The sequence below is a fragment of the Buceros rhinoceros genome, unplaced genomic scaffold (genome assembly GCF_000710305.1).
Source record: "Buceros rhinoceros silvestris isolate BGI_N320 unplaced genomic scaffold, ASM71030v1 scaffold17361, whole genome shotgun sequence".
NCBI lineage: Eukaryota > Metazoa > Chordata > Aves > Bucerotiformes > Bucerotidae > Buceros > Buceros rhinoceros.
This window is the reverse complement of record NW_010393841.1, coordinates 28584-47217: the sequence shown is the minus strand read 5'-3', so window position 1 is coordinate 47217 and position 18634 is coordinate 28584. Positions and strand designations below refer to the sequence as shown.

Here is an 18634-nt window from a genome sequence, read left to right as displayed (position 1 = left end):
GCCCGACCAGCCCGAGACCTGAGGGTCTGCAACTCCTGGGTCGCCTGAGAGCTACAGACTGCGAGTTATTCCTGCCGTGAGTCTTGTATGAACAGCGGGTGAAATACTCGAACTCCCTCCTGTTGCTTCGTGAAGGGAGTTCTCTGGCTGATCGGCTGCTCGCGCAGGGGGGCTTCTTCCCCCCTTCCCTCCTTCGGCGCGGACAGAACTTCACTCTTTTTTTCCGCCCGGGACCGCAGCTGCACAAAGCCCAAGGCCAGGCATCACCCTTATCTTCGCTGTTGGCTGCCTGCCCAGAGACTGACCTTGAACAAGACTGCCACAGGATTTTGGTTATCTAAGTTCTCTTTTTCGTTTTTTTTTCCTCTTCTCTGGGGTTCTGCATATGTATAATAGTGAATAGTTATGTGTGGATTTATTGTATATTAAGTTTGTTTCAGCTTTTCCGAACGCAGACCGAGGCGTGAATTTTTTCCTTTCCCTTTTAAAAAAAACCTTTCTGTCTCTGTTCAAGACAGAAGCTGTTAAGGATTCGAGGCGTTATTAAAATTATTATCACCTTGGTCCCTCGACCCTTAACACCCCCCCAAACAAACAAACAGAAACACAACCCCTACGGAACAGTGGTTGTAGCAGAATCTTCTATGTTTTCCAGGTCAACAGATACTCCAAGTATTTGTCAGGCCACCTCCACCATGATGTCTGGGTATTTTAAGCAGTAACTTCATTAACTGAAAGCCGCAGGTTTTACTTACATCAAGAGAGCCTTCATTTATAACAATTAGTCCCATGTTCTTTCTCAAAAGTTTACAGGAGTGACCTGTTAAAAACATTTTTGTTTTCAAAAATTTGTTCCACAAAATCCGTTATAATAACAAATTTATTTTGCCTGTAAGAGAGAATTAAAAATAAGACTCCCCCAGCTGAAATAAATGGTAAAAAAATTATACTGCATACGATAAAAATTAGCAATAAGGGCCAGAACAGTCAGAATTTTTCTTGATGCAACTTGTGACTGTCGTGCCTTCACAGAGGTGCTCAGCAGAAGGACAAGAACCATCTTTACAAGGAGTTACAGAAAACAGCAAACAGATCTCCCTTAACCTTGCAAATTTTTGGAATGTAACTTGCATTTCATACCAAATTTGCATATAAATATGTTTCCATTGTTTTACTCGTTGATGCTCTAAACAGAATGTATGCTGTGAGCAAATGATATTGGCTACCTAGACAAATATCTATCACCGTTCTTAATAAAGCAAAAACACTGGTACAACATGTATTGCCTCAAGCTCGAAGGTACTGATGAAAATGACCTTAGATCGTAGAATCATAGAATGCTTGGGGTTGGAAGGGGCCTTCAAAGGTCACCTAGTCTAATGTCCCTGTGCAGTGAGCAGAAACATCTTCACTGAGTTGTGTTGCTCAAAGCCCTGCCCAACCTGACTTTGAACGCTTCCAGGGTTGTAGCATCTACCACCTCTGTGGGCAACCTGTGCCAGTGTTTCACTACCCTCATTGTAAAAAATGTCTTTCCTATATCTAGTCTAAATCTCTCCACTTTTAGTTTAAAACCATCACCCCTTGTCCTGTCACTCCCTTTAAGATAGACTGCAAAAAGGTCTCCCCAGAGCCTTCTCCTCTCCAGACTGAACAACTCCAACTGTCTCTGCCTATCCTCATAGCAGAGGTGCTCTATCCCTCTGATCATTTCTGTGGCCCTGCTCTGGACCCTCTCCAACAGGTCCATGTCCTTCTTGTGCTGAGGACTCCAGAGCTGGATGCAGTACTCCAGGTCAGGTCTCACCAGAGCGGCCAAGATCACCTCCCTCGACCTGCTGGCAATGCTTCTTTTCATGCAGCCCAGCACATGGTTAACTTTCTGGGCTGTGAGCACACATTGTCAGCTCATGTTCAGCCTTTCACGCAGCAGTACCCCCAAATTCTTCTCCACAAGGCTGCTCTCAATCTCTTCATCCCTCAGTCTGTGTTGATGCTGGGAATTGCCTCATCCCAGGTGCAGGACCTTGCACTTGGCCTTGTTGAACCTCATGAGGTTCACACGGGCCCACTTCTGCAGCTTGTCCAGGTCCATTCCTCAGGCATATCACATCAAACGTATCATGTGCATTTGAAAAGTTTTTTAAGATTAAATATAGTAAGAGTAATAAAAAGGATTCACGTGACCAAAATAATGCTTTATATCTAAGGCTACTGCAGAAGTGTTGATATGCTCACATGCAAAGAGTATTAAATCTTAAATGCCGCTTTCATGTATTACTATTAAAAAAAAATCCAGATTTATCACCCTTGAAATTAGTTAACTCATGATTTTTTCTTTTTTTATAATAAAAGGAAAGAATAAAAGGAAACCTCTGATTGATGGCAAAGTTTATAGTACTTTAATGTACAATCTATATTGTTTTGCTTTAGTTAAGATTATGGTCTCTACCAGCTTTCTTGGAAAGAAGGAAAAATACAGAAGAGAAACTAAGGATACTTACATTATCTCAGTATTATTCCCCCTCTGTTAAAACCCAAACAATAGATTCTTTTCAATTAATCTTAGATGCTCCAAAAAAGCAAAAATGGATAATTTTTTCCTCCTCTCTATGGTAACATACATCTTTTTTGCTGTTACTGTTTTAACAGAGAAAGAATCCACCACTCCCCCACTCTCCCCCTACCACTGACTGAAAAATAAGTTAACATTTAAATTCTGCAATGCCATATAATATTAGTAAGATATCTTTCCATACTGGAAACAATTTTACTCTAGCATCTTCTATGATTTCTAAATCTGTAACAAAGCCCTCAAATAAATGCAAATATAATACCGATGTTAATGGCAGTCTCTTGCTTGTCCCCAGTAAGTATCCAAATTTTTATGTCTGCTTTCATGAGTGTCTCTATGGTTTCAGGCACCTTGTCTTGTAGTTTATCTTCAATTGCTGTAGCTCCAAGCAGCTGAAGATTCTGTAAACATAAAATATTAAGTACGTGCAAGTGTTTTTGGTTTAAATTCAGTTTTAAGTTTTCCATTTCTTTTAACTTTCCATATATATGACATTAATGATCTCTAAATTCATTGATCACATTTGGCATCAACTAATAAAGACCTTCCAGTTTATTCTTATGAGCTTTAAGTTAAATAAATATGTGGCTTGACAAACTGCACTGCGTGACCACTAAAACTTCACCCAATTATTCACAAGCTCAGTAGACGGTTCAGTAGCAGCTACGCATTCCTGAGGGGCACCCTTCTGATTTGAAGACTTAAGGAATGCTATTATTATGCGTTCTCTCACTTGTAATGATTTCTCTTTACCTTGTGAAAAAAATACCTGTCAATTAATCTTAAAGCTATAATCTTGATAATGTTTAGTTTTAACTTCCCATGCAACAAACCTGTAAAGTTTTTGTGAATACTGCCATTCTTATACGTCGTATTTCTGTACCTTTAAAACCAGTGAAAACGCTTTTAACAGCACCATTATAAACCTAGTAATAGTGCGCAATCCTGGTTGCAGCATGGCCTGCACATTACATGCTGAGAAAGCACTTGTGCAGCTAATACAAGAATTTGTAATGGTAGCAGGGTTGCAGCGGTGTTAAGAAAGTTAAGACTGTCTTATGCATGTCCGGATAAACTGCTCATCTATGTAAAGTCGAAGTCCCGCAAATGACTGAAGCCATATGCCCTCGCTTTTCTTTTTCATGATTTAAACCCTGCAGGCTTTTGAAGCTTTGAAGCCTTTTAAGCAGTTTCAATGTAATGTTTCTTATCCTTCCCAAAGAAAAACCCCAAACCGAAACTCCCCCCAAAAGTCAAGTATCAAAACATCAAGCAATATTCATCTCATGAACTCCTTTTGCTTATACATTTAAGAGCCATGGCAGCCTTTTTTATTGAGGCAGTGAAGCCTAATCACGTGCTTGGCTACTCCAGCAGCAGTGCTGCCAGAAACTCGAGGGAAGCAATCACGGCTCTGCCCTTTGTGAGGTTGCATCTGGGTGTTACTTTCCTTTCTGGGCCTTCAGTACAGTGGACCAAGCCCAGTGGAGGGACACAAAACCAGCCTGCTGCTCTGAGCACACTGTATTGAGAGTGCCTGTGGAAGCAGGACAAGTTTAACATGGGGAAAAAAAACCAAGGCTAAGAGAAGGATTCCACAGCTGCCTTCTAACTGAAGAGGGCTTGCAGAGAAGCCATCTGCCTCTAAGAGTTTAAAATGGTGAAAGGGCAAGAAGAAATAGTCACATTCTGCAGCAACAGAAATTTTAATTCAGAAAAAAGGGAAAAAGAATAGTTGAGCACTAAAAAAACATCCTGTCTACTGCAGTTGGGAAAACTCCCTCCTTGCAGATACTCAAAACTTTCAAGTGTTCAGTAAGCAAACATCAGCTCTCCTTTGAGCAGGGATTTGTGTCTAGATGACGTCCAGAAGTCCCTTCCAACCTTAACTACTCTACGGTTGCAAGATCATTATACAACGAAGCAGACAGAGCAACCTTCAAAAAACCACTCACCAGTAGTTCAACTCAAAATTAGTATTTTCTGTCAAGGTAGCCACTTGCTGCAAAAAGTTTGTCAAACTAATCTTTCCTTCATTTTGATCATCCAAAATGCAAGGACTATATGACATATCTGTCAGTATATTGCTACATTTTTTCTGTTCAAGCATTATTCCTCAATAATAATTCAGGTTTCATAGTATAGAAAAAGAGGACGTGAATTAAAAAAAAACAACAAACCCACCAAAATCTAACACCACATTCCTGCCTCCACGCCCCCACCCCACCAACACTCTCCTTGCCCCCTCCCTCAATCCCAAACAACCAGAAAGCTATACATACTTTTTCAATTAGTTCATAGCTTTCCTCAAGCTTGAGTACTCTGTTTTGTATAGCTGTAGAAGCACGGTGATAGACATCTAACCACTCTTGATAATCACTTTCTGAAATCTCAGCCACAGCAAAACACAGAGTTCTTAAGCCTAAAGAGAAAAGCAGATAGCAAGTAAGATTCAGTATTTGTTACTTCCTTCTTTGATATGCCTGCAATGACTAACTACTAAAAGCTGAATTTATTCTGTATTTTATGTATGCTTATGCCTGCTTTTCTACTTACTGCTGCATGTCTTGAAGAACTTACATATATATTTTAAAAAGTAAATATGATATAAATTTACACACATTTACATTCAATTTAAATAGCCAGGTGTGAATATCCTAACGGTTCATTTTGACACAGTGTGAGATTCTTAGATTTCTAGAGCCTGAAACTGGCATGATTCTTCATATACTGGAAGAGCATTACTCTAACCAAATGTCTTATGAAGCCACAATTTGCAGGCAGGTAGATTTAGAAGGGGGATCGACAGGCATAATGAAGTTAGTGCCTTTGATCATTTGCCCACTCTGCTCTAGCACTATAACGCTGACGGCTAAATGCAATCTTGATTTGTTCACAGGTTTCTATTGTCTATAGCTGAGCACCAGCAAGCAATTCTGAAATGATCAAGAGGCTCTGCATGAAATAAGACATATATGTCTCAGATGCAAGACAGTAATTTAGTACCTTCAAGATGAAAACCATATGTAATTCTAACATCTTGACAACTGAACAGCAGTAGGAACACAGCATCTCACCATCTACACCTAAAGAAGGAACTTATGGCTGAAAAATCAAGCGAGTCATTTTTTTGTCTGCATAATAAGGACATGCTAGCAAGGTCCAAAGCAATGAATATGAGGTGAAGGGGAGGAAAGGAATTTATTACTGACTAATACCAATACTATTTCCACAATTCTTTCAAAATATTTTATGCAGATGGTAAAATATGAAAGAAATCAGTGTGTGGAATATTAGCAAAACAAGTTTTTCCAAAGCATTTGCTTTTTATTTTAAAATCAGACTAATTATTTCTTCTGATTTTAATTTCGTTTCATTCCGATTTAAAAGAATCTTCCAAATGGAAAGTGGGAAACAAAATATCATTAAGTCTGCTTCTTAACAGACTGGAACAACAACACAGGAAAATTATACATTTTTTCAGTTTATCCAAGCAGGCATTAACACTCAAGCTTAATAAATGTTTAAATTTAAATGCCAGCCATGCTAACCACTTCATTTTTGAACAACACACCAAGAGCATGCAGCAAATGCCAAGGACATACTGTACTGCTACATGAAAGGATACACATGAGAAACTTTACAACGTCATCAGCTGTAATTTGTCTGGTGCAAAAATAAACACCAATTTCTTTAATCAATACCAGAGAGAGATGTACTTCATTTTCTTTTTTTCTTAAAGATTGAATTTGATGCTTTAGAGAGGTTAGCAATTCGTTGTGTGTGTGGTTTTTCTGGTTTTGTTTTTTAAGTGTGAACTTATTAGTGAAACTTCTCAGGAAGAGGAGGATTTTTTTAGGAGGCATTACTGAAACCTAGTTTTCAAACAACATGAACAAAACATTACAGCACATAAAATTGCAAGACTGACAAATTGCAGTAACTTAATTTTATATTTACTTTTATATTGAATAATATCACCCACCTTCGGTAGCAAACTGCTCTAGATGTTTTAAGGTGATTTCTTTGTATTTTGAATTTTCAGCAAGACGGTCATAAATTACAGTATCCTACAAAACAAATGAAATTAACTCAGAGCAAATTAATAGAAAGAATGAGGAACTGCAAGAAAATGGCAGAAAAAATATGCAGCACTGTATTAATTTATTTCAGCAGCAAAAATGACTAGAAGTAATTTCATTTCAGAGGAAGGAAAAAAGGACATTCCAACCCTCAGACTGGAATTTGACATCCTCTAATCCTCAGATTCCTTAAATTTACAAATTCTCTATGATGCAGTTTTTCTCTCCTACATTTTTTCCTGTTACTTTACTTCATTTTGAAAAGCGCTGCATCTTCCTTTGACTTGCCACGTGAATTCTTTTGATATCCTAAAACTCTGTCTTCCTCTTTACTATTAAGCCCACAAGGTAAAATTAGTGTTTCATAACCGCCATTCTCAGGTTTGTCTTTTTGCCACCTTGATATACAGAATATTAATAACAGCTGCTTCATTCCACTTGAGAAGGTACAGAACAGACATTTAATTTACTCCTTTCTTTTTTAAACCATTCAGGAATTGGATTTGCATCCCACTCCCTCTCAAACTTGACTTCAGATAATGAATGAGAACTAATGAGCAACTTTGCCATTCCCAAATACATTATGATTAAGGTATCTTCCCATAGATCCTGTTTTGAGGAAAATTTACTTCTAGCGTAACATCAACAGTAGGTTAACATACCCATCTAGTCACTTATCACTACCTAGTGATTCAGGTTCAGCAACTCCAGCAAGTAACTAATACTTTACAGCAGACATTCATCCTTTTTTTTAATTATTTTTTTTAATTTTTTTTTTTGGAGTACAGAAGGATAAAGGTATTAGTCCAGGACAAAGAACAGGATGAACAGGTCTGTCATATCTTCATAGACAGTTACTAAAAAAAGACGTTAACTAGTTCAACACATTAAATAGCTACACAGTAGAACGATGTAAACTGAAAAAGTGTCAATATTTCTTCCTCCACATCTTCAATGTTTTGACTGCAGTTATAACAACCTTTTGCATTCATTTTTGTATCGGTAGCATGTTCTTTGACACAGCAAAACCAGAATAAAACTCACAGCTCCTTTGCAGTAGAGTCTTAACTTTCCCGATGGTGTGCGAACTATCACTGACATTCTTTTCCTAGTGCTGAAAGAGAAATAAATGTCCTACATAAGGTGGTTTGTAAATATAAATATTTAACAACATTTTACCTAAGAATATCAATATATATCTTCCATAATATACAAAGGAAAAGAAGGGTTATCTATTTTGAATTATGATCTCACGTGATTGGGATGGAAAAAACAGTTTCTGCGCATACTTTTGTAGACTTTATTCCTGTAAAAACAAATTTAAGAATCTTCACCTTCATCTGAATACTGTCTACTTGCAAACCCACTGTGGTGATCTCTATACACAAGAAAGCATCTTAATACACTTGCGACCAATATCATGAAGACATAATGCATCACAGACTGTTTCATCTTTTTCTTCCCTCCCAGCCAGAGCCCCTTGTGCACTATACTCTCTGCTTTCTATCTTCTCTTTGAGGCCCTCCAACAAGCACACTTTAGATGAAAGATCATGTCCAGTCAAAATATGTATTTATACCATAATTCTTTCAAGCTTCAACTTAAAAAAAATCCACTGAAACTATTTGTGGAACAAAACACATTTTTTATACAACAGTTCACAGTAAAATACACAAAAAAGATGGAAGTAAATGGTCCTTTTACAATTTCAGCTCCTCTTGGAACTGGGTTCCATTTATATATCAAATAGTATTATTGCATGAATGGTTCCTGAAGTTCAGACTGCCACAGAAAACATCCTGTAAGTGGAATGTATAGAGACAGGTGGAGGAAAGAATTTTAGTGAAGTAGCTGACTGAATAGTATCTTCAAGAAAATATTTTTGTATTCTACCTGTGCATGCACTTTGCTTCAAGTACAGACATCTGAACAGCAATATTAAATGACATTTTTACAATGAATATTGTGCAAGAGAGCATAAAAAGGCACTAACTGCTGCAACTCTTTCTCCATTTCATTTTCAAACCAAAAAACCTCAGTTAAGCAGAATTGCAAGAAACCTCTTAGACAGTTGGAGATTTGCTTAGACAATAGCGGAGAAATTCAGATAATCTAAACTGCAGTTGTCTAAAATAAAAGCAAATCTCAGATCCACTTTAATTCCTTGCAAGATTATCTGGTCTACTGGTACTTAAATTAATTCACACTTACCTGAAGGTTCAGTTCAGGAGCTGTGGAGGAATTACAGTAATTTGGGGGCTGTATAAACAATAATTTGTTACATACGCCCTTGACAGGTAATAACTCAGCAGTTTTGTACTTGTGTTGCAATACCAGAAGACTGCGATCCTGAAGTTCTGCATCCAGTTGCCTATCAATCTACTGAAGATATATCAGAGAATAACCAATGTTTTCCTGTAGAATTCTGAAACTTTAGCTATGAAGACGGATAGTGAATCTTTACTGACATTCATTTTCTTAGTAAAACTGCAATAAAGCTAATGAGTAGGACTTACTGTCAAGGACTTCTAACTTTTACAAGACTTTTCATTGCAGTGACAGTTATTTCATTCTCCCAGTGAAATACAGAAAACCACAAAATTGCATTATTACAAATAACTGTTAGTGTGAGACCATTTTTTTGTTTTGTCTTCTTTACCACAGAAGTGGTGTGTGCAGCCATAAATTTGACCCAGTTGTAAGGGGAAAAATACTAAACAGAAGACGTCTGCTGAAATACTGACAGAGAAAATGCCAGTCAGCCTGAGAACTGCTAGCCTGAAAACCAGAAACAGCCTTGACAAGTGCAGCCAGCATCTCTGAAGTACAGCTGGGTACCCAGAAACTGGAGACATCCTGAGATACCATCAGTAAGTGCAAAACAAAGAACTGTAACTGCAACTTATTGTCTGGAAAGGTGAAGAAGTCTGGAAAAGGTGAAAACATCCTGAGAAAGTAGGACTTGACAACTGCTACTGGTTGTTCTAGTTGAAAGAGCTGAAAAATGTCCAGAAAAATAAGAACTGGTCTGAGAGAAAACACCATCATCTATTGGCTGTCTCAAGCGAAAAAATAGAAATAAGCAGCATTTATTGACTGCTTCAGGTGGTGGTATGCTACACCTCCTTATCTCTCTGCCATATAGAAATGACTTGCTGTTACCCAAAATGGACCCTTGCTCTCTGAGAACCATTGCTGCATGAATTTTTCTGCGATATCCCAGAGAATTTATTAGACTGTCATCAGGAACACCTGGCTGACTCCAGACTCTTGCTCTTCAAAGTGAGACTGTCATCAATTTTGAGGCTCCAATCCTGGAAGCAGTTTGATGAGCACAGTACCCATACTATTTTGAATCATATAAATATATATACACATATATATGTGCGTGTGTGCACACAGACACATAGATAACTGATAGTAAGTGTATTTCTTCACCAGTGATAATTTAGTAGCAACTTGTAATATATGGAAATATATACTTGCTGCTACTATAAAAAATATAGATGTACTTTATTACTCATGAGGATACTTGCCTTATTAATGGTAATCTGTATTAATCTGTAACAAAGAAATTAAGAAAATAAAGTCTCTATGTTCTTGTGCGCTATGGAATCTTGCAAACCCACTGCGGTGATCTCTATACACCCACAGTAAACCTTTGGGTCATGACAAGGAGGCAGAATAACTGGTAATTTCCGTGTAGTTGTCATGGAATTACACGTGGACAGAAGCACCTTAAGGGGACAGAACTACTTCCCTCAGTAACAAGATTTGCCACTCCAGAAGTAGCTCCTGATGGCCTCTTGTTACTTTAAAGCCCATCTCAGGTTTAAGATGAAAATTTCTTCAGTGTAAGCACACAACCTTTGGTACCTCCTGTCAGACACTCATTCTTTTTCTACATTTAAAAGTATTAGTCTTCAGTCACAAAACACGATCAGTATATTCTCTGATGGAGAGGAGAATAGGCCCCAAATGCTCTATAAGGTAAGTCTGCCCAGTGCAACAGCCAATGCAATGTGGATCATTCATAAAACTGCGCAGACAGACTAGTCAAGCTATTGCTTTATTTTCAGTAAATACACTGGCATTCTAAAATAGAAAGTATTTAGGTTTTAGATAAGATGCTTTACTCTGCAAATATCACAGTCAGTTTCTGCTGGACTGTGGAGGTATGCCCCAGGGATACAGAAGAAAATCAGTCATTAAATCAATAGATGGTACATACTCCAGAAACTGAGATCTTATGACTACATCTATACTCCATACTTGCCAGTGAAATTAATTCTGGTGCTAAAAATTCGATTCATTCCTTTAAGAAAATAAGCAGATACAAATCAAGTAGCACTGCTAGTAATGACACTGACGCACAGCTGTACAATTTTGCACTCATAGTGGACATCACTTACGCTTACTGAAACAAGGAATCACACGCTCAAAATCACACTGATCTTTGTAACTGGCCCAAGTGAAGAGACAGTGCATGTAGCCAACACAGCGATCACAGTAAGCATAAGACATTCTGTGCTTCTGGATCCTTAACTGAGACAATGTCTTGCTTCTCCCTGCCCCGCACATACATAGTCTAGGAACTGGTTTTGGTTCCCAAGTGACAGAAGCAGTTTTTCTATTTGTTACAGTTCCAGGTGACAGAATACAGGAATGGGCGCACCACCACACAGTTCTTTCCCTGACACTATGGGGAGCTCTGAAACAGCAGAGGATCTGAATAACTCTTCACTTTTTTGAGCTTAAGGTACTACAGCAGTTGTGTCAACTGAGCAGGAGGCAACCTAAGCTTAGCACAAGTTATAAAGACGCTATTTGCTCCACTGAGACTAGCAGTACATTTTAGTGATAATTGCCAGCGGTTAAGGATTAGCAGTTGCTCTCAGTATGCTCACCTGCCAGTTAGACTGAGAGCTACTTTCCCGCTATGAACAACATATAATTAGCATACTCTGTAAGTGTACTTCTCTTTTCACAGGCACAACTATGATCACTGTAAAAAGAGAATACCATAAGACAACTCTACCAAGCATTCCTGTAAGTTTTACTTCTGTAACATACTTCTCCTGAAGACTATCCTATCAAGTGTTGACACTGTTGCACTCTACTTGCAGAAGAGTCTTATCTGGCTTGTACTGGAAGGCGGCTAGGAATTAGTTTGTATTTCTTCCGGGAAAAACTTGAAACACCTGTGAACTCTTAACATCTTACTCGGCACAGATTACTCCACTGAAGGTACCTGCTCCTACCCATCCCGATGGTATGTTTTGAAGCCAAAGTTTCTCTTGCTGTGGAACAAGGGCGACCCCTAGCGCTTCCAGCAAGTCAGTTCCAAGCAAAACTAATACAGAATGACAAAAACAGCTACAAAATCTGAATGTTTAATGAAGTTGGGTGACTGGTAACCAGTGAAAAAATTCTCCAAAGGTTAAGATGTTAAAAGAAATTCTCCTTTCTCCATGAAGTATCACTGTTAAATTGGAATTTTAGACTGACACATGATTTCACAGATCTTTTTAAATTTCAGACAAAGATCAAAACCAGAAACAACGTAGGAACACTTCACTGCTACTCCATGAACATAGTATAAACTTGCACAGATGTCAAGCTAACAACGCACTTTGTGCCACACACTTGCTACCTTTCACTTTCTGTTCTGGAAAGTGCCTACAGAAAAATGAAACCATGGCATAAACCTGATAAATTTCAAGTAGGTCCTCTACAATATATAAAACTAACATTAATTGCAAGCAGTCACTAAAAGACATTCAGAACTGTAAAAATTACTTTCTGTTGCATTATTTTTTTCACTGTGGTGATCTTTCTTTATGTTTCATATTATCATTGATATTATTATAACTACAGGCAACTATTTCTCTCTTTTCACCCAACCTATACATCTTCAGCCTCTCTCTCCAGTATTGCTTTGGATTTTTATGTTTTGGTCTTTTTGCTTCTTTACTTAAGCTCAAGGGAAACGCAGTAAGACAGGAAGGAAAACAACGATCACTTTCTGCAGGCACAAATTGCGAGTAACCATTGTATGAAAAAAAAGGAGCTGCTTCTACATACAAATCCCTTCCTCATCCTGTGCCAAAGCAAGCAACGGGCCTTCACGAGCACTTAGAACACAGGGAGCATATGTGGATACAATTTAAACAGATCGACGTAACAAGTGAAACTGCATCCAGATTTCTTATGGTTTCCTTTACAATTCCAACAGTTTTGACTGAAAATTTTCTTTGAAAGTGAAGTATGTGATAAACTCAGCTTCCAAGAAAACTAACTGGCTAATGCTCTAGTGATGCTGCTCAGAAGAGAATGGTTTCAGTAGAGTATTTAAAAAAATCATAATTATGAAAGTGTATTTAAGGTCAACTGCAAAAATTCATTCTATCAATCAGTCAAGGCAAACACAAATTATGTCTAACACTTAGCTGAATCCTCCACTCTGCTCTCAATTATCAGGTTTTTAATAAATCACACGGTGCTAGGGCTTTCAGAAATACATTTAAAAGTTCGAGTACTTTCCTGTACCATCTTTTCACAGAACCTTTTAAGTTGAGACAAAGACTTCTTTTCAATCTTTGCACAAAAGCAAACATGAAAAAATATTAGCCAAAAAGGAGACAAAAGGAAAAAATACATGCCTCTGAAAATGTTTTCCAATAAAACCAAAAGTGTGATCTTAATCATGTACACTGCTTTGCCTGAGGTACGATCACATATTACAGAGATAAAAGCCACACAACCTGCATACTTTGGCTGTATGATATAAAAAATGCAACGCTTTTATCCATAAGAGAAATTCATAAAGTATTTTTACAAAAACACACTAAGTGCACAACATGCTGTTTACCTTGTAAATTCCAGGACATTTAGCAATTCATATCTCTCTTCCTGTCCCAACTGAAGAATAAAAAAAAAAAAAATATTGGGAATTAATGTAAAAAAACCTCAAGCAAGAACCAAACCCAACCAAAAAACATCTCAACAGATATATACCATGATGCAGTTATTCCGAAATTATTTGATACAGCAAGAGCAAATACAGCAAATTACAGTATTACTTCAACCTACTTACAGACTCTATGATTACTGAGTCAGGTGTCCTTCCAGTGAATACAAAACGAAGATGCCTGGCTGCTCTCACCAATGCTCCTTCATCTGCAACAAGTTAATTAGTTATTTTGCAGATGTACCAGCAAATTGTTAGTTTATACCATGACTTAATGGACACATTAAGTATTCCTAAGCACTCCTACTACTGACTTCCTTTTTCCTTTACAGATTAAGATTAGATGTGGTGCTAGAAAGAACTCTTTGTTTCTCCTGTTAGACCTGATGAAATGAGTTTACAGTTCAGAGAAAACAAGCCCTCAAAGGAACCTGCCTCTCAGTGTAGTAATGAGAATATCCTCTTAAAAACATGCAGGCAAGCCCCTTCCTCAGTGGGGCACTGGGCAAGTTGAATTTCTTTTTGTGTAAGTTCTGTTTTAGAAGAGAAGAGTGATAAATCATTCCTGTAAACAACAGATAACTTCAATGACTACATTCAGGAAACATTTCAGGAAGCAACCTGGACTCCCACAAGCATCACTTCTCTCCAAATGGCTCAGAATGTCAGAATGGAATTTGCTTGCAATGTGCAATAAAACACTGCCATGGTCCCAGTTACCTTTATTTATGGCCCTGCCTCTGCCCTCGTCTTCAAATTGTTGAAGGACAGAATTTAAAGAGATAGCTACCCAAGAGCAGAGGCAGTCTGTGAAGATGAGGACTGGAGACTGTGATTCATGTAATTTCTCCCATCATAACTTGCTATAATACATTAGCTCAGCAGAGCTGAGCCTACTTTAATCATTTTGCCTTGCTTTGTAATTTCCTGAATTCAAGAACTGTCTATGAACCACAGTAGGCTTGAACCAGACCTTTTGCATTATAATCTGTTCTCACTCTCTAGTACAACTTACCACAACTTTTATCCTATTAAATATATTTCTTTTTCACTTTTGATTACAAACACAGTCTTTGTTCTAAATCAATCCCACAGCTACTAAGTTCAGAATAGGTTCATAAGCAAGGACGTGAATTTGTCTCCTGGTTTGATTCCTATTTGCATTTGAGCAGTTCCTTCAGACTTCCACAGCAATCTGACACCACCTCAGCAGTGCTGTTTGGTTAATCACTCTTCACCCTTACATATCCCACATGGCATCCATATGTATTTTCCAAACAAATTAGAAAAGTCTAGATACTTCTTTGACAAAACTGATTTTAGCTGACATCAATTCTTTAATGAATATATTTTCTTCTTTAATTTTGGAGGGTACTTCAAAAAACAATAAACTTTGAGTAAAGTTTGGTTGTTGACAGAATACTTTACTGTATGTTTGTTCCATTATTTGAGTCTCACCTGGAGATGCTGCTTGATATATAATTTTATCCCCTTCTTTTTCTGGAACTGCTGTATGACACACTGCCATCATTGTCAAAAACTCACATATTATAGGTGCAGTTGGCTAAAAAAAAAAAATAAGTGTCAGAGCATGAGTAATCATTTAAGCAATAACTAACTGAAATGTAATAACAGGTAAGGCCAAATAACAATCAAGAAAAAAATTAATGATTTTTTCTTTCTTCTTTAAAAACTATCAGCAACTAAATAATACAGACATTATATATGCACTAATTTCAACCTGCAGAATACCTTCTTGCTGCTGAACTTTGATAACTAGCTATACAGCATTTAGTGCCATTTGCTACCAGAAGAAACAAAAGTAGATAAAAAGGGCAAGTCTGAATGCTGTATGGAAAGAATTTTACTTTATTCACTGAAGTCTCTTTCGATGCTTCCCTTTTACATTACGTTTGTCTAATACTATACTTGACAACTCTTTTTAAGAGCCTTTAGAAAGATGCAGCAATTGAAGGTGAATCATGTGCAAAATGCTGCAAGGTCAGGCAGACAGCTTTTAAAGGAAGACATTTAGAGGCATTTCTCAGGCATTTTAGAGTCTACAAAGCTGAAACAATTTTTAAATGATTTAGCCAAAAGAGGTGAAAAGAGTGTATATAAGCAAAAGAGTTGGTTGTTGAGGAATACAGCTAAAAACCTTACCAGTACAGATGAAGTCTGCAAACTGAATAAACTGACTGCCCAATGGTTGTTCAAAAGAAACCCCAGCACTCCCCTTATATATGCTCAAAGCACTTGCCACTTCAACTGAGTTTTTTTGGTAGCACATTTAGAGTATTTCAGATTAGTGGCAGACTAAGAATATGAACAACAAAGATAACGTTACAATTACTCTATAAAATACAGTAATCTCTGAAAATCTAACTTAATTCCTTTGTGCAGAAATACTAATGGAAGCAAGTTCCTGCCCTCTTCCACTGAGGGTTCCAGATCTTCTAAGATCTACTCAGAAGGCTGAATTACAAATCCTTTTCCAAAGCACTTCAGAACACTTTTAACATACAGTGGTAAAACCTCTTTTTGAATGCATGCTTGAGTTTTTACCTTTAAGATGTATACGAATGCATTTTTATAGCTTGTATGTTCATACGATATATACTCAACACTACGTATCTGCCAGGAATCTTTCAAGATTCAACCACCTGCACACCAAGGATTCTAGAGACAAGAGCAGTAACAGGACAATGCCTCTTCCAAGCAGTCTAGGTTACTAGCATTGAACATGGCCTGTGCAGGTTAAGTGTAAGAGCCCCCTCTGCTTTAGATATGCTTGAGAGCTGCACTTGTGTGGTTAGCATTTAAGACTGCCCCACTTGTAGGACAAAATTCTTCACTGTCTGCCAGTTACCCAGAAATTTATCTTTCTGGGAAGACAAAATTTAAGGAAAGAGTAATTTATCTACACTCTTCAAAAAGAGAACAAACAGTTCTGCTATTTAAGGCAGGTATTCTTGGTGATGACTAGGCAAAAACATCTCTTGTACAAATGACAAACAGAAAGTGGTAATGACAGTACTTTTTCTTTGACAAATCATAAGCTAAGCTTCTTATGAAATGTATTCTCTGTTTGGGGAAAAATACCAGCCTCTAGCATGCCTGTTTGATTTCATCATCTGAACTGATGATATAACTTCACAGAGGCCTGTTCACTAAAGCAGTGTATATTGTTAACTCCCGACTCATTTAAGTCTGGGCACAGAAATACTAAGTCAAGTCAGGATACTAAGTAAACTCTACTGATCCTGAAAGCTTTGAATTGATGTTATTCCACCATATGAACAGCACAATTAATATTAAAACAGCCACAGAATGAAGAATGAAAGACTACCGTATTTCGGACTAATAACATCTGAACAATGCCACTGAAAAAACTAAAAAAAAAAAGGGCTGGATCTAATTACTAAGTATCAGCAACAAACAATTATAAAAGTATTCATGAGGGCATGCTCATTTTGTAGAAGTAGGTAATTAATTTCTCTTCCTTCAAAGGACATCATCTTCTGACTTACTGAAAGCAATGGTCTGATTTCACAAACCAGTGGTAATTGTTTCTATATAACTTACATGATTGCTTTGAAGATTCTCCAGTAATGATGAGTCACTAAATGTTTTTTCCTCTCCATTTTGTGAGCCCTGCCTAGAAATAATTAAGAAAAGGGATCATCATTAGCATATTCTTAACAATTCATATACTAGTCACCAACACTACTGTGCTATACTCAAACACAAATTTTGGTTTGTACCTGTTACAATAAAGGCTGCAATCACATACTGTGAGAAAGTGAACTGAAAAGGTACTTGTTTCACATCTCCAAAATTTATCTAATTTTAAGAAACCTCGATTTATATAATTACACTTAAAACCAGGAAAGTTTCTCTTATGACTTCAAGCAATGCAGGATAAAACCGCAATGTAAGAACGTGGTTTCTGGTCTTCCAATGATGAGAATGAGATTATTGAAGAGACTCAGAACAAGATAGGCCTGAAGAGATCACATTTATTTGAGAAATCAGCAGTTTTGGAATAGATTTGCAAATGTTTGCAGAAAAGAAAGTCTGCTATCTGTAAGTGGTAAGCACATTGCGTTCGGGTATCAGGGAAGTCTGCATGGAGATACCTTTTTCCTATTACTCGTGACCAAAAAGCAACTTATTAAACTGGTCGATAAAGAAGATACAGCAACAATGGTGAAGTAGGAAAGGACTGCACAGACGCAAGGTGGAGATAGTTCTGCAGAAATACTAATACTAGTCATACACTAACATCTCCTAAATTGCACCCATTTTCTGGCTGAAACTGAGAGCTCAAAAACGTAGATACTTCTAGGAAGACTGGTTACTGCAGCTGACTATTGAGTATCACGATAATCTAGTTCAGTATGAATCTCAGTGAAATAAAACCGCGCTGAAAAGCAAACCCGTTTGGAGGAAGGTATTCTTTTTTCATTTATTTTGGTTCTTGCCTTGGCTCATATAATCTTACAAGAGAGTAAACACATTCGGTGAGTTAAGCTGAAAGATAAGCCATCACAGGCAGTCTAAGTATTCCATAAGAAAACAAGAAATGAGCTGTTTTAGTCCTGTACTACCATGGAGGAATATAAAGTGGCAGTACCTCCTATACATAACCACTTAAGGTCTATTTTTTCTAAAAACCCATTATTAAAGTGAGAAATCTGAAGCATCCTCATTCACCAAGACTTTTTTTTAAATGCAGAGCAAATCGATCTTGAAGTGCTAAATGTTAACAAATTCAGATACATTAAATTTGTTCAGAGTCTAAGATTTAAGCTTTGTTTGCTTAAAGCTTTCTGACAGAAAGTCTTCAAGATATTTTCTAGATTCTTAGTGCTTAAAAAAAGAGGAAAAATATTTGCAGGTATTTGTTGTGTCGAAATGGGAAATAATTCTAATAGAAAAACAGGATTTAAAAGATTTGGAATTCAGTACTTGAGTCATTTTTGGACTAAAAATGTTACTGTCAAA

At 37.3% G+C, this 18634-nt stretch overlaps 1 protein-coding gene across 1 annotated transcript in view; it reads right to left on the bottom strand.

Moving 5' to 3' along the window:
* Positions 1 to 751: 751 nt before the first annotated feature.
* The window catches only part of ATP8A1 (ATPase, aminophospholipid transporter (APLT), class I, type 8A, member 1), a gene marked incomplete at its 3' end in the record, with an annotated part of 43053 nt that continues 25170 nt past the window's right edge, over positions 752 to 18634 (bottom strand). Inside the window, exons 12-20 of the mRNA XM_010145028.1 lie at positions 17213 to 17285; positions 15086 to 15191; positions 13754 to 13836; positions 13529 to 13578; positions 7702 to 7771; positions 6561 to 6645; positions 4858 to 4997; positions 2838 to 2976; positions 752 to 820 (exon numbers count right to left, since the gene is read on the bottom strand). Coding sequence (XP_010143330.1) covers positions 752 to 820; positions 2838 to 2976; positions 4858 to 4997; positions 6561 to 6645; positions 7702 to 7771; positions 13529 to 13578; positions 13754 to 13836; positions 15086 to 15191; positions 17213 to 17285 — 815 coding nt within the window. The remainder of the gene's footprint in view (positions 821 to 2837; positions 2977 to 4857; positions 4998 to 6560; positions 6646 to 7701; positions 7772 to 13528; positions 13579 to 13753; positions 13837 to 15085; positions 15192 to 17212; positions 17286 to 18634) is intronic.